Source organism: Diadema setosum, chromosome 3, assembly GCF_964275005.1.
Source record: "Diadema setosum chromosome 3, eeDiaSeto1, whole genome shotgun sequence".
Classification (NCBI taxonomy): Eukaryota; Metazoa; Echinodermata; class Echinoidea; order Diadematoida; family Diadematidae; genus Diadema; species Diadema setosum.
Window position 1 is genome coordinate 34,200,678 of NC_092687.1, and position 22,862 is coordinate 34,223,539.

At 37.0% G+C, this 22,862-nt stretch overlaps 1 protein-coding gene and 1 pseudogene across 1 annotated transcript in view; one reads left to right on the forward strand and one right to left on the reverse strand.

Moving 5' to 3' along the window:
* The window catches only part of LOC140246803 (kinesin-II 95 kDa subunit-like), a 43,384-nt gene extending 27,577 nt beyond the window's left edge, over positions 1-15,807 (reverse strand). Inside the window, exons 1-2 of the mRNA XM_072326135.1 lie at positions 15,774-15,807; positions 6,386-6,576 (exon numbers count right to left, since the gene is read on the reverse strand). Coding sequence (XP_072182236.1) covers positions 6,386-6,576; positions 15,774-15,776 — 194 coding nt within the window. The 5' untranslated portion in view covers positions 15,777-15,807. The remainder of the gene's footprint in view (positions 1-6,385; positions 6,577-15,773) is intronic.
* A 5,771-nt stretch (positions 15,808-21,578) lies between these two features.
* The window catches only part of LOC140246804 (uncharacterized), a 58,812-nt pseudogene continuing 57,528 nt past the window's right edge, over positions 21,579-22,862 (forward strand).

Here is a 22,862-nt window from a genome sequence, read left to right on the forward strand (position 1 = left end):
ATTGATTTTGGATATCTCGGCCATTTCAAAACTGATTTTCATTGAATAAACTTTTGATACCCCTTAGAACCGCATGTTCTTTGACATCTCATAGAGTGGTTTCTGAATATCTCACAAAACGTTAAAAGCTAAATCTTCACCTCGACCAGAACTGTAACACCCTTTAATCTTTCCTGTCAAGTGTTGCATTATGCAGTGAAAATCTATCCCAAAACAATGTCACTCATATTGTTATCTTTTATAGTATGAGTTTTGCCTTTCATTGTATTGTGAAAGCACTGCACAATGTTTAAAGTACATTGTATTTCATGGTGGAACAGAATACCCCTTTGTTTGTTTAATGATGGAGGCAAATTCAAATCTAAAAAGGGTGAAAATTCTACATATTTGGCACTTACATAGTCTGATGAAAAAAAAAAAAAATGATTGTATAGTTTTGGTTGAAACCTACATTTCAGGTTTCTATGTTAAACATATAATATGACAGAGCATGTATTTCTATGAGGAATTCAACGTTTATTTGATGAAAACTGGTTTTGAAATGGCTGAGATATCCAAAAAAGAGCGATTCTAATAAAGTGTATAACCCACACTTTATTACAACTTTTTGTACGATCGCTTCGTTTTACTTAAATTGTTTTTGAATGTTTCAGTCACTCCAAACCCGATTTTCATCAAATAAACTTTGAATTCCTCTTAAAATGGAATGCTCTAGCTGTACTATGCCATAGGTGTTTTCTTGGTATCTCGCAAAAAGTTAAAAGCCAATCCTCATCTCTACCAATACTGTACTCGCTTTAACACATGAAGTCACACAGTGAAATGCCTGGTCCCACACTTGCTAATGATATCTGTGCTGTATGAAAGTTTGAAGCATTCTCATAATCTGCATTGTACAGCAAAGCATAAAACATTCACAATGTTCAATCTACTAAATCCATGATAATCCTCTCTATTCAATTCTATCATCATTTAGTTTACCTATTAAATCATTCTTTCAGACATTAGAGGAATTTTAATACCGTGTACATAGGACCTACATGTAGTACCTGCATTTGTACACACAAGGTGTATGGTACATGAATAAATAGCATGTTGTTGTTTTTTGTTTTGCACTTACGTTTGTATTTACAATCGTACCCCATCCCCTTGGGAAAACAAAAAAGAGGATAAAAATTCCCCTTTAATACAAGCATGTTTCTCCCATGCAAACTACATGTACTCCAGTAATAAAGTGGGGATGGTAATTCACAAAAGACAGCATCTACATTGTAATAGCTCAAGTGATGTCTACTACACTGTAAAATGGGGTATCATCTACTCATTAAATCTATTCTGTGCAATTTTTGCATAATGAATCAAACCTGTACTGCACATCACACTGTTTACATCCATGGTCTTTCCATTACATTTTGCACAATGTATACAATGTATTGTGTCACTATCTATTTCCCTCAGTGATGTATCATACTGTACAGGATAGCAATGACGTTTATTCACAGGCACACAGCTGGAGAAATGGAGGTGTAGTCTTTGCTCCAGCCACATTATATTCTATTTAAAAGTATTTTTTCAGGCTTTGGTGAAAGATGCCGCTCAAAAATCCAATGAGATTACAGACTGAGAACAATACTATGCACAATTGGTCACTGATTATCTCATATTTTGGAGTTGGTCACATTCTACTGTATACAGTATATCATGCCATACAATGTACAAACTTGTAGCTTGGCTGGAAGCTATAAAAACCAAAAGCTACGAATTGGAAATTACAATCCTCAAGGGACTGATATACAATTGTATCCTGAGTAAGTGAAACCACACAATCTAATGCACATTTCATCCAGATTGTATCTTTAAGTTTTACACCAGTCCTATAGATGATCATACTTTAAAATGACTTTCACAGGTCCCTCAAAATGCCTATTAAAACTGATATCAAATAATTGTTTGTTTATTGTACTGTATGTGCTGTATAAAGTATGTTGATATTTTTGCCTGATTATCATTTTCTATAAATCTATTTTTTCCACAGAGCTGATCAAAGGTATATGCTGGTTTTATAATTCATTTTAGCCAAGAATATTGGAAAATACACAATACTAGAAATAAACCTGTTGAAGATGAGTCCCGTGTATACTCAGGCAGGTGACTATGGGAAATGTGTGTTCAACATGTAGAAAAATACTTTAAAGTCAGCCTGTCCTCAACGGGTTTATGTACAGAGTGTACATTGTACAATACACAATTTTGCATTCATGCTTCATCTATTGGTAATTTGAGATTTGACTCAGCATTTTACAAACACTACAGCTTCAGAAATTTATACAAGATTCTTTCCTTGGAACAAATATGTGTACCATTTGTTGTCACAGAATTGTTCGTCACCTGTTAGTGTATACAAATGTAATACAAAATTGTACAAGACTGCATACTAGTAGTTAATGTTGTCATTTTTTCCCCCTTTTTCATGTGAGGCAAAAGCATTTACTTCCAAGTCCATGTATTGTATCTCAGATCAATCCACAGAGCCATGGTTCACTTCATTTGATTCATATTTCGCTGGTGGGCATACATGTACATCGTGTCTGGGTGCGAAATCAAATCAGCTACAAATGGTCTTGTGCTTTCTCTCTATCTCTTTCTCTCTCTCTTTTTTTATCGCACACCCAATACCGGACATTTCTCATGTAATTTTGGTAATCAATCTAAATTTGAGACAGCCCCAAACCAAGGATAACTATAGAATTCTAAGGTACATTGTAGGATATGGCATATAAAACTCACTGTAACAACTCATCAAAGTTTGAATGAAGTGTGATCTCTTTTGAAGTCATTGAATTTGCTATTATAGTGTTTTCCTGTTTGTGGGTATTATTTGTCTTTTTTATGATTTGTTCTTTCCTTTGTTTATAAAAATGCATTTTGTAGACAATCTTGTTTTGTTTTGTTTTGCTTTGTTTGGAAGGTATGACAAAAAAAATGTTCAATGAAGAAAGAGGTCACATACAATGTAATCTCACCAAAAAATCTTGACTTCTCTATCTGGAATACATCTTGCACATTGTAGCACAAAGGAAACATAATAAGGTGATCTGAGTATCCTCTCGGATCACCTTCTGTATCTGTACGGATTCTTTCTTCTTCTTCTTCTTCTTCTTCCTCTTCTTCTTCTTCTTCTTCTTCTTCTTTCTTTATTTCTCCCCAAAAGTTGTGCAGAGGTTAGCTCAGAAAGTGCTATGCCTATGAGGTTCAAACTTATACCATGTATCATGTCCCAAAGACGACAGATCTAGTTTTCAAAAGGTTATAAATGAGATTCAGGTACAGTTACAATTACGTATATTAGTATGTGTAGTGTAGTTTAGTAATATTGAACAACATACAATGTACGTATCATGACTTGTAATGACACCACTTTTGTGTCTGTGTGAAATGAATATGAAAAGTGTGATGTACATACAGTGTACAGCTGTAACTGCTTCAGTTCCAGGGCAAAAGTGGTATGTTCTCACTTGAAATATTAGTAAACATCACATTTTCAACAGTGTAGATAATGACTTGCAATTTTGCACTGCAGACATTTTTTCTCAATTAAGAATTTAACGGAATTGCTGCTGTTATTATTACTGGACCCTTAGATACAAGTAAGAATCATTGCATGATCAAGGCTCTCTACCCCTACAGTGTACGTACATTGTATGTCAGGTGGTTTGTACCGTACCCTGTACACGTACAGTATTGACACATGTATTAAAATACGTAGAATCCACAATCCAGAGTTAAACAGTTCAGTCCTCATGATCTCCAATACAGTGGAAACTCGATATAACGAGATGGTCGGGACCGAGTCATTTTCCTCGTTATAGCCGATATCTCGTTATATCAGTAGGCATAAAAGAAGGCATAACATAAAGACATTAATTTGCACATGTGGGACTACCCATCATATTTCAATCAATACTGATAACTATATATTGTGTGTGAGGGAATTACTCACCTTTATGGGTATAAGAAGATGTTTTTCGCCAAGGAAATCCAATATCAAGAATGTGTTTATTTATTGTAGATGTTTGAATTTGTAAATTTATATAGCTTGCGATTGTATCAAGATCGTCTGTGGATTGGTATGTGGTTATCGTATGGGTGTGTGTTGTGTGGAAAGCTTGAATATGGTCTGCACAATGCTGTGTGTGAATGTGACACATTCTGTATCATTATGACTGCGTGTGTGTGTGAAGACGGGGAATTCCCTAAGTAGAAGGCCAATCACAGCATCAGATTGCCTCACACCTGCTAAACGTCATGATGATGTCATGTATACATATGGCCGTCCCACCACATTTTCTGCATGTATCAGTGTGCGTGCACACACACACTTACACGTACAACATGCAGTGTTAGCTGGAGTGCACTGAAGAAAATGATTATGTGTGTAGAAGACAGTTTTTGGCGCATCAAGCTTTACAATCTCGGAAGATGACAGCACCGGCGAAGTAAAGCTTTACCGAAGGCATTTTGCTTTACCTCGCTATGGCAGGTTTGATTGACTATGTTTTTCTTTGTTTGGAAGTCACAAAATTTATCTCGTTATAGCAGTTATTTCGTTATAGCCGATCTCGCTATAAGAGTAACATTTTACATAGACTTGTGTGGAAGGAAATTCGGGACCGGGAAAATTTCCTCGTTATAACCGATATCTCGTTATAGCAGTGTTCGTTATACCGAGTTTCCCCTGTACTCTAAATCATGCTATAATCGCGGAATAAATTTTTTTCGCAAATTAGGGCCGACGGCCTTTTTTACAGCATAAACTTTTCGCGAATTGCCACTGGCATTCAATGCAAGGCTAGACAAACTTTCCTGTGCATTTTTATTTCTTTGCGAAATTAAAATGCACACGAACAGTCCTCGTTTTTCCAGTATCAGGTGACCATGAAAGCATTTCACAATGCTCAGCTTAGGTAACAACATGTGTAAAAATGTTGTTACATACAAATTGTACAATAACGTCAGACTGTTTTATGCTATGGTTTTGTAAAAACAATCTAGTTCCAGTGATCCGTATCACACCTCTCCATGCTGGTAAGGCTGTTAAAAGTGAGTGAAGCAGGTGAAAACCATAATTCACAGACCACATTATGTATATCCCTCATTCCACTCTTGACTACTTTTGTGCTTCTGAACTCCTGTGGAAAATACATGTATAATTTCTCTTTTCTTCACATCAAACTGGAAAAAAACAAACAAACATAGAGATGGGGGGGGGGTGGGAAGGTAAAAAAGCTTACATCTCACAAGCCATTCAATCAAACAGCACATCCAACAATCTATCAAACTGCCTGGAACTTCTCACTTTTACCTCTGAATCACAATATACAAGTGGTACTTTAAAACAAACAAACAAACAAACAAACAAACAAACGCCAACAAACAGATCGACTCTGTACGTAGGAATGCCGGTCAATTATTGATTGCTGAGTAATCAAGCGGTAAAAGGAATCGTGAGGCACTCTATGAAATTACACACAGGTACTGATAAATCTATGTTGGTACCGGTACCGCTCATTCATTTTCGTTTTTTGTGTTTTTGTACAGTATCATGTACGTTTGTACATGAAGCTGTCTAAGAAGTACTTGTGTGTTCGTTATATGTGTGTTTTGTGTTTCTCGGCATTATACACTTTGTCCAATTTGTATTTGGGGTACTGAGTATTAGACTGTGTGAAAAAAAAATATAAAAAAAATAAGAATATCCGATCTGTGACTGTGCACGAATTGCGTCCTCTGTGGTCTTATGGTGTACACAATGTACAAGTACATGTATACATACCGTGTATAACATGAAAATCAAATCACCCCCATCATTTTGTGTGTGTTTGCGTATTGTACATGTACAGTACACATGTGTATGTGTGCACTCTTGTGTATCTAGTGCCTCTGTGTGCCTGCATACTGTGAGCTTCTTCTGTACACAATGCTGTCGGGTACTGTATACGGCAAATATTTCGTGAGGTTTTTATATTTGCGAATTTCATGAGTTGGGTGCTTTTTGCGAAGTTAAAGACACATGAAAATATTGACTCTGATCCCGACGTGAATGTGACATTATGCATACACTTCTCCATTCAGTACAAGACTCCACAATCGTGCATTCAACCACTTGCGAAATTGTTGGGAATTCTAGATTCAAGAAAATTTAGACTCGCAAAATGTATGGCTTTAATACACAGTATGTGTGTCCTGGTGTTACAATTTTTAAGACTGCAAGTTTGAGGAATTTGCAAAAACAAACAAGGGTCATATCTTTGTGATCTTTGTGTAGAAATTGGTAGGGGGTCTTCTCTATATTACAACACACAAGCACTGAATTCAGCGAACTTACTTCCAGTCGTACACGGTGTCGAAGGTGAAGGACTTCTTGGGTTCTCCCGGGGTACCCTTCGGGTTCCGCACCTCCACCACGCCCCTCTTGGTGTCCATCTCCACTACCCTCTCGAAGCCCTGCCCCTTCTCCTTATCGTTCAGGGGTCGACATCGGATGATGACCTTCACCGACTCGGCATTCTTTTTCGACTGCAAGAGAGAAGGAATGGAGTACCAAAGTGTGACATCATTTGTTGCCATGGAAACCAGATCTAAACAACCTCATTTTAATAGCTCCAATATACACTGAACTCAACTGTCAAAGGCTGTACACAAAAATTCACCTCCTAGAAAAAAATAATTTTTGTACACCTGTGTGCTACAACGCCCCTTTACTAATCACTATGCACATATTCTAGCAAGTGATGTCTTCATATTAAACAAAGAAGAACTTGACATGCACAGCATCTTGGTCACTGAATCAACAGTCGCACACAAAAGCACTTTCCACCATCCAAAAATGGCCACTGAATGGACAACATTTTTAAACAACCAACATTGATCCAAGCTCTGCAGGAGGAATGGACAGAACTTCCCCAGGACTACGCCAGACAGCTTGTCCAGAGCATGCATCAGAGATGCCTGGAATGTGTCCAGGCACAAGGAGGACTACTGTATATACACATGATTGAAATTGATGTTTGTGACTGCTTTTTTCGTCTTGTGACACTGATTTTTGCGTAAAACTTGTAAGGCTCATTCTGTTACATTTTGTGACTTTTGATTTAGTGACCAAGATGCTGTGCGTGCCATTTTTTTCTTTGTAATTTAATAATCACTTGCTATCGGGTATGTGATTACTAATGGACATTGCAGCATACCTACCTAGAAACATTGTTTATTTCTAGAGGATGAATTTTTGTGTGCGGCCTTTGACAAAAGTGGGTACTTTCTTTTGCTGTCCAGTGTACAATGCAAGTCTGTAATAATTGTGATAACCTGGTTCAACCTGGTTCAAACATAAGACTACATCTGTATGACATAATCACTCCAAATTGAACAGTGTATTTTAATTACATCTCACAAGATCGGCCGTAATAAGGCAAAACAACGTAACTCAGAATATCATGTTCTGAGAAAAACGACTTTGAAAATTCAATTGGTTCCCATTTTTCCGTCATAGGAGCAAGACACTTTTGAAGCAGCGAAGTTTCTTAGGCATCAATAAAGAATATCTCGGGAAAATTTCAGTAAAATAGGACTTCCCGTTTTAGAGTAATTGCCATGTTTAGAATAGATACAGCATTTTACCGAATCACAGCACTGTGCTGATGAGTAATTCTAGTTTGCCAAAAGAGCGTATCCTTACTTACGTTATGCGAGAATCCTCACGCGGCAACATATCAATTAGGCAAAAGAACGTATCCTGACTTACGGCGCGTAAGCATTCTCCCGCGAAGCCACTTCAGTATGCCAAAAGAACGTATCTTGACTTACAAATATCTGCGCCTCAACCCTTTCATCAATGTAATTAGGCAGAATGACGTATCCCAACTCTATGGCAACAATCTCTATGATTTATTTACTTTGACAATTTTGTTAACTGGATGATAAAAGTCCCGTTATGTGTTTTTAAATATACATAAGGAATAGTAAAACACGTTAGCTTGCAAAATTATCGATGCAATTGAACATTTTCATTTTTTTTTCTGAAAACTTACCGAGTATGTACTAAAATGTAATTAGTTGTTATCTACCAATTACCGTTTATTTTTGTTTTACTTCATTTGCATACACAGTTTATAGTTTATTGAGATGTCCATTAAGTGTATGTTTTTTATCCCTTGATGTAAGATTTTTTTTTTTTTCATTGGGAGCATAATTATATGTGGTTTATCATTCATGTTCTAACAAAAGCATGGATTTGGATTAATATTGACAACTAAAGTACGAGTTTGGGTAAAGTCTGAAAATGGATTTCATTACACTTCTTATGCCATGTGCTACAATTAAGATGAACTTGAAATATGTATAATTTTTAGTATGAAAATACATGAGTGGCAACTATTATGACTGTATGGGAACTGGCAAAAAAAAACAAACTAAAATAAAATCGGTATAAAAAGAATTGTGTAGACATCTGCACATACACTTCGTTTCAAAGACACATACACGCATGTGTTAATATTGAGACTCCTGTTTTAATTTCTATCTTTTCTTTGATTTATCTAACGATTTCCATTGAGATGAAAGGATTTGAACAGACAGAATAATATTAAGTACTTTGTTTATCGTTATAAGTTGTTGATGTTTGGTTGATTGCATGAATTGTATCCGTAAGGTTAAAATGCCTCAATTCCTTGAACAACAACAATTATAATAACAATGATTTATCAGGTAAGTATGAATCCAGGTTTTAATGTTTTTAGGTGTAACTTGACCACACACACACACACACAAACACACGCACACACACAACCAAGCAAGTACAAACACACACACACACACACACACACACACATCTCAGACTTGTCAGAGGTGCAAACATTCTCTCAGTTGAATAACTTTGAGATAGACATGACAGAAACGTAGATGCAGAGACGGATTTACATTTTCTCAAAGGTTTATAGGGAAAAAAATGTGTGTACATCTGTTTCTCACAGACAACAGCATTACAGAAATCGTTCGATTATTTGCAAGTCTTAAAAATATGAAATAGGTATTCTACGCTTTCTTCTTACAATCTAAGATAGAGTTTGATATGCCATTATGCTTTTATCACATTGAAAGCAAATCAGCAGTAACTATAAGCATTATCATGATGGTAAAAGAAATAGAAAAAAAAATGTAATTTACTTCCCGAGTAAAGTAGCCTTTATTATTACGTACCACAGTTGAACAGAATCATGGGACCAAAATTTTCAATTTCAATAGAACAGACCATATTTTTTTTTTTTCCTGGAGATTAGTCATACTTAGTTATACTATTACCATATCAGACCTTCGCATCAATTTTTACCTTGGAAGATCAGAACATCTACAAATTACAAATTATAAACACGATGTATTTTCAATCCTCACTGTTGTTGAAGATCAAGTGTAGTAAGAAGTAAATACTTGGGCAAAAAACAATTATCAGGCAGCTCAAACGAAGGGAGAATTTGCAACAGTATTCACTTTAAACACATTTCAATAAACGTCTTATCACAACAGCGATTTGCTGTGCTGCAATACATCTGCGTTGTCTGAGAGCTCCCGGAGAGATTAGGCTCAAAATAAATCAAAATTATGCAGGAAATAAAGGTTACTATTTCCCTGGTTTTCTGAAATATCTGACAAGTTTCAATCAACATGATATTGATTTTGAGGGCAAGCATTTACAACAATATTTGATATGAACAAGTGACAGTTTTACCTAAAGTTGATAATCATCATTTCAAAGGACAATAAGCCCTCATCATATTTTTTTTTTTGAAACAGAATCTTTAGTTTCATATCAATATAAAAAAAGAAATCTTTCTTGTGCCTTAATAACGTAAGAATAGTCATTAACATTTCACAGTTGAGTTTTGTGAGTTCTTAATTTAACTGTGAAAGATTTACTTGATCCTATATAAACAATCCGAGTGTTATTATTTTTCTTTTAGAGTTGATTGATCTAGTGCACAATCCACTCCATCTTTCATGAGATTCCGACGGGCGTGCAGAGCTGTTCTGAAATTTGTATAGTTGCTCCTTTCTCTGCTTTCGAACTGCTCGGTAGACCACTGCAGGAAAATGAAAAGAAACGCAAGAGAATAATTAACACAATCTAAAATGAGGCACTCTGTATTTTCCATAAAAGAAAGCTGGTGAATTTCAATTCTGCTTTAGTTATGTGATTAAATTCTTCATTAGACATGGTTGTTTGTAACAAATCCTCTCTCACAGATCCCCCCCCCCCTAATAAAAAAAGCAAAGAATATGAGAATGAGTATTTATGAAGAGCTTGTTCGCAAAACCGATGTCCTTTTTTGAAGATATTGAAGTACAGTCTCTCTCATAAAGTACAATGTGATATCTTTTAAATTATATACTGGTCAGTCCATAAAATGGAACATTTTTGAAGTTGTGGTCAAAAGAAGCAAACAATTTCTTATCATTCTCTTTATTTTTCTTGACCCTTAATCGCAAATATCTCCATTTGGCAAATATGGACTTATCGTATTTTGCAAACAAACTCTTCAAATAATGAAATACACTCACAATATCTATTATTCAACATCATACAAATACCCCTTGAGGATGCACAAGGCCGTGTGTTTGTTTTGAGACAGAATATGGTTACCATTTCATCAGTTTTCATTTAATATTGTTATTTTTTTATCGCTAAGGAATGAACTATGAAATGTGGTATTCTCAAATTATCAGAGAGTCATCATCATGGATTCTGCTTTCTTTTATTTTGATTCTTTTATTTTTCCAAATGCCGGCTGGTGTCGCTGGTGATAATGACAAAGGTGGGATTCATTTCTGCCCCCTTCTCCTAATACTTTTGTTGTATGAATTAATATGTGATTATTCAACGTGTACCTTTCATTGTACTTGATACACTGCATTCCTTTTCTGTGCTGGTCTAGGCTGGCGGTTGGTGTGGACACTGAAAAGAGAGACAAGCAAATATGTATATCAACACGAATGTTAATATCACCTAAAGTAGACGATTGGGTCTGAATATTTGAACTTTACATAGTATTTAAAACCACCAAACTTAAGAATAAATATTTGAATTCCATAAGCTTTTGCCCTCAACATTTTTATGGGGGAGGGGTGGAACGTATTAGCATGTATAGGATCTACCATGGCAACAATGCATTATATCGTATCGAAATGAAAAAAAAAATTAATGTTTTAAAGAATATGTACAGCTGACTAAAATTGCACAAAGAATTAAAAAGAAAATAAATCAGGCTTCCATAGTTAGCAGGTAAAGAGTACCATTAAATAGTACCTTATTTTTCAAATTTATGAAGTTCTTCCGTCGAGATGTTTTTCATTGCAACTGATTGACAAATTGCCCTACATCGACGTAAATAAGCACTGAATGGATCAGTGTTTTAGTAGTAGCCATGATAAAAAATCATGGGCGTACATACTCGAGCAGGATTCGAACCCACGACCTCCTGATCACCGGACAGGCGTCATCTCCACTAGACCACCGAGCTTTCGCCCGACAGCAAGTGTTGGTTCTAATCCTTATAGCATGCAGCGGGTACTGCTTTGTTATTCAAATTTATGAATTCTTCCGTTGAGATGTTTTCATTGAAACTGATTGACAAATTGCCCTACATCGACGTAAATAAGCACTGCATTTTTTAAGGCTAATTTTAAGTGAGTAAATTCCTGTATGTATGAAAACACCGTAATCACATTCTTCATCCTTTCAAGAAATAACAAACAAGATCTAAGACTACTTATGTTAAACAAAAGATGTAGACCAAACATTACATTTTATCCCTACTTTTCTTGCCAAAGTAATGATGTTAATGTCATTATTAGAACATATCGTCTGTCATCAGTTCATGTAGCCACTAAAGACTAAATGGAATTCATCAGTATCAAGCTTTATTGTCATTTGCTTGAAGTCGAGTCTACTGTTTACTATAAAGCTGTTACTTTACAAAACTGAATTTGAGGTAGAAGACCTCAAGTCGAATGATGTCGATGATCATAACAGTATATTGGGGTCCACTTCCTTTGCGCATAGGTAAATTTCTTTTGAGAGTCACTACTTGATCTACTAGACCACTAGTAGTAGTACAAGTATCCTACATTTACATAGTCCTTTAATAGTAGAACCACAACCACACCAATGAGCCACGTTTTGCCAAGCCCACCGACAGGAAACGCTGTCATACTCATAGATCTATGTTTGCTCTTTATTTTCGTAGCTTGCTGTGTTTTTTTGTTTTGTTTTTTTTTACTCATCGTTTTCTTAAATCTTAGTGAAAACTATAATTAAAAGTACTGGACCGTACTAGCATAGCGTACTGTCGTCCACTCTGTACAGCCCAATCGCCGTACTTCGCACGGCGTCTGGTCGGGCTGGATCAAACATAGACCTGACAAAAACAGAATAAAACTTACCGGTGTTACCGCTGATTTTCTTTATGGTAGCATTAACTGGTCAGGAGAATATCCATTCCATGACTGCAAAACAGAACAACTGGCATGACTTCAGAGATTGGTTCACACTGCAGCAAAGCTTGCCTGCCAGTCAACCAGTACTCAGCTGCAGCACTGCTGCAGCTGTTGTCGCAAGCGGCCCGGCATCAGCGGCGGCACTACAATCACTGTACTGCCGCGGCTGAAATGGATCTGCAGCACGTAGCCGTAGGTCTTGCACATAGAGTTATGCAGTGTAGCGTGTGTTGTGATGGCCACGATGTTGATACGTTGTTTTGCCGTGCTGACTGTAGCGCGCATGGCCCTGATTTTATACAGCAAAGCGCTGTATGATGACATACGTTCTTTTGCCGTGCTGACTGTAGCGCGCATGGCCCTGATTTTATACAGCAAAGCGCTGTATGATGACATACGTTCTTTTGGCGTCGCAATTTCCTTCTTTTTTCTTGAGAAACCACCATGAAAAAACAGTGTATGTAAAGATACGTTCATTTGCCGTAACAGCGAAAATGCTTTCTTTGTTATTTCTATACGTATCTCAGCTTACGTTGTTTTGCCTAGCTGGAAACGGCAACGTTGTGAAAAAGGTGTGTGAGATACGCTTTTTATCTCTGAAATGGTAAACATTTGAGAATTGAGACATTCACCATTAAAAAGAGCACATTTTATTTAGGAGCCATATGCTAATAACTCAAAATGCCCAAATTTTGAGTTACGTTCCTTTGCCTTATCACGGCCGAGATGTGATATCAAAAAGGGTCAGGGAATTATTTTGTAGGTTACTGTACACTGCATTGCTCCAATCAGAATGTCTCTTAATACATTGTACAGTGTTTATGTACAAGGTGGAATCTATTTCTAGAAACTTCCCTGGACCACTCTCTATGCAGATTGTAAGCTCCAACCCCTGGCATAAAATGTGAAGTTAGAAGTTTATTATTTATGGGCAAGTCCAAGATAACACGCGCGTTACGTATGGGACATTCAGAGACTTTTATGACCTGAAAAATAGTGTTAATGGCTTTTGATCATATTAAACTTTATCATGGTGATTGATATCTAGGAGAAGTATAATCATGCAAAAAATGGAGAAAAATGATCTTCACAATTATATTCTAGAAGAGAAAATATGTGCCGTTACGTATGGGACCAGAAAAATTTTGTTTTTTTTGAACATTTTTTTCAACCTCAAAACTCTCTGAAAGTATTTCATCCTACAACTTGTAAATCACTGTGATGAAAGTCACAACACTCAAGATTATCACAGGTAAGTTTCGTGCCATAAGGCAAAAAGTTCTAATTACAGGTTCTAATTAAAGACAGACATGACGTGTTACGTATGGGACAGTTACGTATGGGACAGTTTGTACCCCATTCATTTAGTGTGTGAAGAACCATGTTTATGGGTATTTTGCATAATTATTGAAGTAAAATCAGTTGAAACTACTCAAATACTGATCCAGATTGTCAAGGAAACAATATTCACCATCCTAATCATATTCAATCATATTTTTATATTTTTATGACCAACGTGAGTATGTATGCCCTTTGTCCCCCATTCGTTTAGTGTGTGGAGAGACATGTTTATGGGTATTTTGCAAAGTAATTTTGCAAAATACCCATAAACAAATTTTTGCATAATTATTGAAATTGAATCAGTTGAAACTACTCAAATACTGATCCAGATTGACAAGGGAACAATATTCCCCAAATATTTACCATCATAATCATATTTAATCATATTCTATATTTTTATGACCGACCTGAGTATGTATGCCCTATTTTTATCAGGATAGTTACTACTGAAAAATTGAATAGTTTAAAGTGTTTACTTCCATTGATGAAGGGCAGTTTGCCATTTCATTTCAATAAAAAACAACTTGACACAAGAAATATTAATTTTTATAAATAAGCAATACCTGCTGCGTGGAACCCCAGTGATCGAGTAGATATGATGTCTGTCTAGCAGTCGGGTCATTGATTCGAGTCACACCTCAGTATGTATACCCATGAATTTTGTCGTGGCTATTATTGAAACCTGAATAAGGACAATTTGTGTATCACTTGCAATAAAAAAAAAAAAAATCATTTTACTTTATATTCTTTTTAGATATTTATATCACAACCATTTCAAATTGGATCTCCATCACTAAACTTTGAATTCCTCTAGTCTTAGGATTGTATGCTCTTTAGTAATTCATATAATTGGTTTCCAATCATCTCATTAAATGTTGAAAACTGAATCCCCATTTCTGCAAAAAACTATACCATCCCTTTAATGCTGATTTTTCATTGTGTATTTTGCCATTTTCCCCTCCCCCTTTCTAAAAATTGTTCAGTCAAGTACATGTATTGTTTAAAGTGTCTATAACTCAAAAAGTAGCTACAATGTTAGGATGCTTTCTTCAGGATGATTGACCATTTGTGTACTGAGAGACCTTCCCAGCTAGCTACATGCATTCACATGCATTATGTATGAGGATGTCCCATACGTAACGCATTTGTCCCATACGTAACATTATTTTAATGCCTAATAAAAAATATTCCTTTCACTGTTTTTTCTTTTTTCTATGGTATTTAATTTCTCTAAACAATAAATTAGAACTTTCCAAAAGGGCATTAATATAACCTTAGCAATTTCAGAAAAAACCTAAAAAAATGACCTCAATTTGTTACGTATGGGACATCTTATGATAGGACACGAGCTAATTTGCATAATCATTTGCGTAATCCCTAAATTTTCATACCAAGTTAAACTATTTGATGAATTTCTTATGTCCACATATTAATCAAATATCATTTGCTTTCCTTTGAATTAATATGAATTTTTATAAATGTCCCATACGTAACGCTGTGTTTCACATTTATGCAAATGAAGCCTTTGAAATTTGCATAGATTTACGTAATATAATTTTTTCCTCCATGGAAATCAAAACTTCAACTCATAAGCTTCAAAATGATACCAAACATGTCAATATTGAGCAAAGATGAAATTTTGCCTTCTGAGGGGACCTTATCTTGGACTTGCCCTGATAAGTAGATTGGAAAAACAGAATTCTTTCTCAAAGCATGACTACCTTCGTGTCTCAGAATAACATGGCACACAGGGGGTTTCCACCATGGCAAATACAGAGTTAAACGGGAGATTCTCCTACCTGGACACCGTATACTCCGATCAACATTTTGAGAAAATGGCTCAAAAAGACTCTCTGCATATTCAGTAAAAACTCAATTAGACTTACCATGATTTCCAACTGGCTCGGCAGCCTCCTAGTGCTACTGTGAACTGAACCTTGTGAGAGCCTCAGATATCATGCCAGTCTTTACACGGCACTTCTGGAAAAAAAAAAATGGGGGGGGGGGATGGCATGCATTTTTAGAACATGTGCACAATGGCCCGAATTCACGAAGGTGGTACAAATGAAACCATGGTAAAAAACCATGGACAAAAATCATGGAGCGCCAAGTGTCACACGGAATATTTCTGAACGAAATCAGTTCATAGACAAAATGACCGTTTCGTGAACGAAATTATCATTTCAATAATGAAATTATTATTTCATGGACGAAATGTCCATTTAGTTTAACAATACAAAATGTGACCATGCATCACAAAACGAAAAAAAAGCCGCACACACTGATTTTGTGTTAGGACTGAAAATACAATGTGTAGGTGAAATGGGTCAACCCAGCCGATCTTGACTTTTTCAGTCTTCTCCTACATTTGTACATTATACTATTAAAATTTGGGATCATAAAATGGGCAGGAACGTGTGTTTTTTTAACAGTTTATCTCGAACATTTTTTTTTGTAGAATAGTGTGATTAGTTGCGTCTTTGAAGTCCACTTTTCATTTCTTAAAAAACCTTGTACACACTCTTCACTTTCAACTGTAATAACTTTAGAAAGGATGATGCTACCGCTTTGAAATTTGGCATTAATTATGGACAGAATGTTCTAATGAGGCCTGCTCAATTTTGATATAATCTGATAATCCCTTCATTGCTGTTACTCCAGCGGTTTACAATCTGTTTTTTGTCCCATTCATCGCACAGCCAGCACGGCTAGGTGAATAAGCGCTTGAATAGACACTGTACTTCAGAGCCTCTTTTCTCAGTTCACACTTTTCCCCCGAGTGTGCTCTTTCTTTCCAATATTTAGATAGGTTAGGAGAGTCCATTTGATTTGAGTTATACATCATTTTAATGCTTAGACTGAGTCTGCTCTTTCAGAATACACGGTGTGTGCTCTTAACTAAAATTTCATGTCTGGCGACTTTCTGTTTGTTTCGTGATGCAGGGTCACAAATGTTGTCATATCGCCACATACAGTATAATCATTTCATTGACGAAATTTAATTCGTATATTCCATGCAACACACAGTTGGTGCTCCATCAGACCATGGTTTTTGTCCATGGCTTAAAACATGGTTTCATTTGTAGATCTACCACCTTTGTGAATTCAGGCCAGCAATGTGTTAACTATACACAGCCCAGTCGCTGTACATGGTACGTCGCGACAGGGCTGTACGCGCGCGACCACCAACCACTAGGAGAGCGACGTAATCGTATCACGATAGCTTTGAATTTTGATACTTAACATCATTTTTGTCACCTCAAACTCATCGAGTATACTCTTCAATATTTACTCTACATCTGATGCTATCAGTATTCAAATGTACGCAATGAAACTTACCGAAATTGATCATCATATCCAGCATGTCCACACGGTACACAATCTTTCACGCCAGGCCTAACTATACACAGCCCAGTCGCTGTACATGGTACGTCGCGACGTACCATGTACAGCGACTGGGCTGTGTTCAAGTGTATAGTTAGGCCTGATTGTGTACCGTGTGGACATGCTGGATATGATGATCAATTTTGGTAAGTTTCATTGCGTACATTTGAATACTGATAGCATCAGATGTAGAGTAAATATTGAAGAGTATACTCGATGAGTTTGAGGTGACAAAAATGATGTTAAGTATCAAAATTCAAAGCTATCGTGATACGATTACGTCGCTCTCCTAGTGGTTGGTGGTCGCGCGCGTACAGCCCTGTCGCGACGTACCATGTACAGCGACTGGGCTGTGTATAGTTAGCAATGTGTATGAATTTGTAATATACAATTGTAGCCTACATATGTAGGCCTAGTAAACAGTGACATCTGCTCATAACAAGCTTATTTTGTTAATGTTATTTTAATAAACTTAGGCCGGTCTAATACATGCTGTATTTAATACACACCATCACTAGCCTTTTGACAAGGCCCTCACTCTAGCCTCCTTGCTGTTTGCTGCCGTGTAACCCCGTCGCGGGGCGCTGTAACATAGCACGTATTTGTCCGTATGGGGCCGTTGCTACGGTTAGCTGCCGTGATGAGTGGAATGGGGGCAAACGAAGTGAGCTCACCCGAGTTGGACAGTGGGATGGTCTCTTTCGAGATCTGATTAGCATCGTAGGCCTACTAACAGCGTCTGGTAGCTGGTCGGGCTAGTCTCACCAAGACGTTTTAGCTGTTTTGCCTAAAAGTTTTGATCCCAGAATTGGAGAGCAAAAATCGACTTTGAACCTAACGTTAAAACCTGCATGTCTGTCAGCCCTACTAGCTCTTACTACTAGTTTACTACTAGCCCGATTCGCACACTGCGAATGCATGCCACGGACCTCCACTGCAGCTGAGAAAAATGTTCTAACTTCTACTTCAGGCCGTAAGGCGTATCCAGAATAAGATAAATTCGCCCCATATTCGATACGATAGTCTAATAGTAAACCGGTCTAGACTAGGTCTACAGCGTATGTAAACTCATACTCAAAAGTGACAAATATTGCAACGTATGGGACTGAGGGAGTGACGTCCAATCGATTTTGCGGTGATCCATCAACACCCGTTGCCAATCCTAACTTCAGAAATCACGAAGCTGCTAACAGAAGAAGCGACTATTATTTAAATGTGCAATCATTCATACTTACGAAAATAATTGCCTACTTCCGTCAACAATTCCTAGATTGCCTCCATGTTCATATTCCCCCACAAGGCTGTCACATAGAACTGATTTTGACAACTGCGGAATGTCGTGATCATGTCCTCGGGATGTAGATTCATTTCTTCAGCAGTTTGCTGCCCTCTGCGACAAGATTTGTAGAACAATACTGTGGATTCTGTATGTACAAACTTGAGCAAGACGCAACTGTCCAGTGTTAGCGCTGCTATTTAACGAATAGACAAGTGTTGAGGCTGATTTTTTTTTTCACCCTTTCCAATATAAAATGAAAATAACTGCTATAATAACATTTTACAATAATTCTTATATAATTTGTCGGATTTTATTTGATGTGAGAAAGAAATCAAGGGGGGTGCCCAGTCGCCCTCCCTCCACATTTTTTTTTTTTTTTTTTTTAACACCCGACGCGTCGGACGTACAATGAAATCCGGAAATTGCCCCCCTTAGCTCCCCACACTTCTGAAAACGTGGCACCAGCCAGGGCATACATGTGGATTTTCTACAATCTGACTTTCAACCACAGAACTATAACAATAATCTTCCAAAGCAGGCTGCTTTGGAATGGCTAAGAAAGTGACTTATTGATAATGACGATTATCATGCACGTCTCTACCTGTTTTTTAAGCCAAAAATAAAAAAAATAAGTAGATAAACTATGTACTTGAACAGATGATACATTATCGGTTGAGATGAGGATTCAAAATTCCAACTCCTTTTTTTTTCTGATTGTCTTTTGAGAAAGTGAGAAACCTCTAATGAAATAATCTTGATTATATAAACACTCCTAACGAGAATTCAAAGTTCATTTGATGCAAAGTGGTTTGAAATGGCAAAGATTTCCAAAACAAAGCGATTGTAAAGGTTGGACCCACCATTATTTTATTAAAATCGCTTTGTTTTACTTGTCTTTTACCATTTCAGAACTGCTTTTCTTCAAGTATGAATTCCTTTTACGATAATATGCTGTTTCACATTTCATAAATTAGCTTTCTGAATATCTCTAAAAAAAAATTGAAGGCTGAATCGTCACCTCAACCAAAAGGGGTCTATACTATCGGACCATCTCTTTCAATGTATTCACCTCTATAGGGTCATATACATGCAAGTGAAGAGTTTGTTCCCAAAAACCGATAAGTCCATTGCCAAATGGAGATATTTGCGATTAAAGGTTACGAAAAATAAAGAGAATAATACGAACGTTTTTGCTTCTTTTGACCATAACTTCAAAAATGTACCTTTATATGTAGTAACCAATATGTCGTTTAAAAGGTATTATTTTGTACCTTATGACAGAGACCGTACCTCAAAATCTTCAAAAATGGACTTATCGGTTTTAGCAAACAAACTCTCCATGTATAATAACATTTGGCCAAGGGGGGGGGGGGGGGGCATTTTTTTTCGAATGTAACGATGGAATGAACCTTCGATTGACCGGATGGGATGGACTCTGCTTCTTCCACTAAAATTGACTTATCGGTTTTAGCAAACAAACTCTCCATGTATAATAACATTTGGCCAGGGGGGGGGGGGGCATTTTTTCGAATGTAACGATGGAATGAACCTTCGATTGACCGGATGGGATGGACTCTGCTTCTTCCACTAAAATCTGTTATTTGCATTATGGAACGTTTTGTTTTGTGTTTCCGGTAATGTTGAAATGTGTAAATGATTTTTTTTTTTTTTCATGCATGATATTAATGAATGGAATATAATCATAAAATGATTGGTATATGTGTACCTATACGCTCAGCAAAAAAGTGACCACTTTTTCAGGTTCATTTATCACAGATCACTTAGCTAAGAATACAATAGGGTCGTAACATATTATAGGTAATTCGCATTGGCTCACTGGTAGGTCAATCTGTATAAAAAGTGAAACTTTATGCATCTCTGAACACAAGCTTTCTTCCAAAAAGCACAAAAGTACAATTTGCCAAAAGAATACAAAAATAATGAACAAGTTGCCATATATACTTATTGTGCAAGTGTTCTTCCAGATTGAAAACAAGAGACTGATTCAACACAGCTGGAAATATTACAAAAACTAGACAGGTCGCTATGGCGACTGGTATATGCCTCTGCCATAATGCACAGTTTACTGCTTTCCTGATAGGTCTGTAGTAAAATGTCTTTTCTATCTTCCCACAGCTATCTGGTCTTGACGATGTGTTTTGGCAGTTTCACAAAATACCTATCAACAATATTGAAATGACAGGCTTATTACAACTGTGTTGAATGTTCACTTTCCTTGAACCATTTTTAGTTGGATGAATATTGTCTAAGAGTGTGGGTATTTGGCGATTTTTATTTGACTTTTAAGATCCTTTCATAAGTTTAAGGAAGAAGTGAAATTCAGCACTTTCACTTGACCATTGACCTTTTGACCTTTGACCTTATAGCAAGAAATTTCCAAGATAATTTCTATTGGGTAATATATTATGCATACACTAAGCTTCAAGAAAAGTCCTGCAGGCACTGCATATTATAGCTAAGAGGGAAACCTAGATAATCACTGCCATTTGCAGTCAGTGCATGCATATGAATGATGACCTTAAACGCAGTTCTTCTCTACAATGTTTTAAATTATCCTATAAGAATGTTCTTCTCGCAATGTATCACTCGAATTAGAAATTGCGCTTTTGTTATAGTTCCCAACTCCTGAACACTGTATCGCATCGCTTTTTTTTTTCTCTTCTCCCTTTCTTCTAATTGAAAAGCATTTAAAAAAGCATTTAAAAGCATTAGGTAGCCCCACAACTTTTGAGCTCTGTATTTGTTTGGGATTGTGTTTGATTTTGTGCAGCGTTGTTGTATTCTGTTTGCAAGTGATGATTCATGGTGTTTTTGTGCTTCAACTGGGCAAATTTGAAGGGAAGTTATCAAGTTGTTCCCTTGTATTTTCAAGATTTGGAAATCACTTGGCTTATACTGGAAGGAAACCACCATAACCTGCACTCTTGCATCCCATGTACAGTACCAATGTCTACAGCACTAGAGACTGCAATCTTTTGTGAGAGGATTAGCATCTTTCGCTGCAAGAATGGCGGGGATCAAACTGTGGTCTTTGTGCTTTTTAGTGACTATAGTCACGGTATCTTTGACCCGTGGACTTGAATGCAACTATCCTATTGATGCCAATGAATGGAGGAGAGCTGCATGCATTGAGAGTACATCCAGAGGCTGCCGTGTAAAACTCTATGGACAGCCATTACCATACTACAGCAACTCTACAGCATGTTTTCAACTAGCCATCCAGTTGTCTGGGGACGTCCAACTAAATCCAGGCCCATCAAGCGACGAGCGTCACAACGATCTTCAGAACCACTGCGACATGGAATTGCCCTCCCACAGTCAGGCGAACATAAGGTATGATGTTCCCACCCTTCATCGTCTGAACATCAAATGCCAGCAGTCGATGCTATCACAGGATTCATGGCACAGGATCTGTGAGCTGGGTATCGGACGTAGAAGACGTACTCATCGTGGTCGACGAGCCACCAAGACTCACTCTGAGATGCCTACTACCATCAGGGGTCACCGCTCTTCAGACCAGAATGAAGAGACAACTGTTTGTAATCACCTTCAAGGCGATGACGACAACAATGAACTCACTGAACATTTGACTGATTTTAGTTTCTCTGTTAACATACACTGTAGGGGATTGAAATTAGCACATGTAAACATTTGCAGTTTGTTTCCAAAATGTGACCATATCAGGGAAAAATTTGTGAATAATCCCTTTGATGTTTTGTCTTTCTCTGAAACCCATTTGGATAACACTATCAATGATGCAGAAATACAATTTGAAGGATTTTCAGTAGAAAGAAGGGACCGGAACCGTCGCGGAGGCGGCGTGGCAGTCTACGTTTCCAATGCGATAGCATACAAGCGGAAATATGATTTTGAGCACCCTGATATTGAATGTTTGTGGATAGAACTGAAAATCACCAATATGAAACCCATTCTGATTGGTACATATTATCGTCCTCCTAAATCAGACACACGATATCATGAATGTATGGTTGATAGCATAGCCCAGGCCACGCATACCGGTCTCGAGTGTTATATACTTGGTGATTTCAATTATGATTACATGTTCACGAAGAGAGAATCTCGGATAGTTAAACAGTTATGTAACCAATATAATTTGCATCAGGTGATTGAGCAAGCGACTAGAGTAACTGAGAACTCTTCTACACTTATTGATCTTGTTTTAACTAACCGACCTGCAAATGTGTGTGAAAAAATGTTGTAACGCACGGGTTAAGTGACCACAAGCTCATATATGTAGTATATGTAAGCATTATAGACCAAAATTACCTCC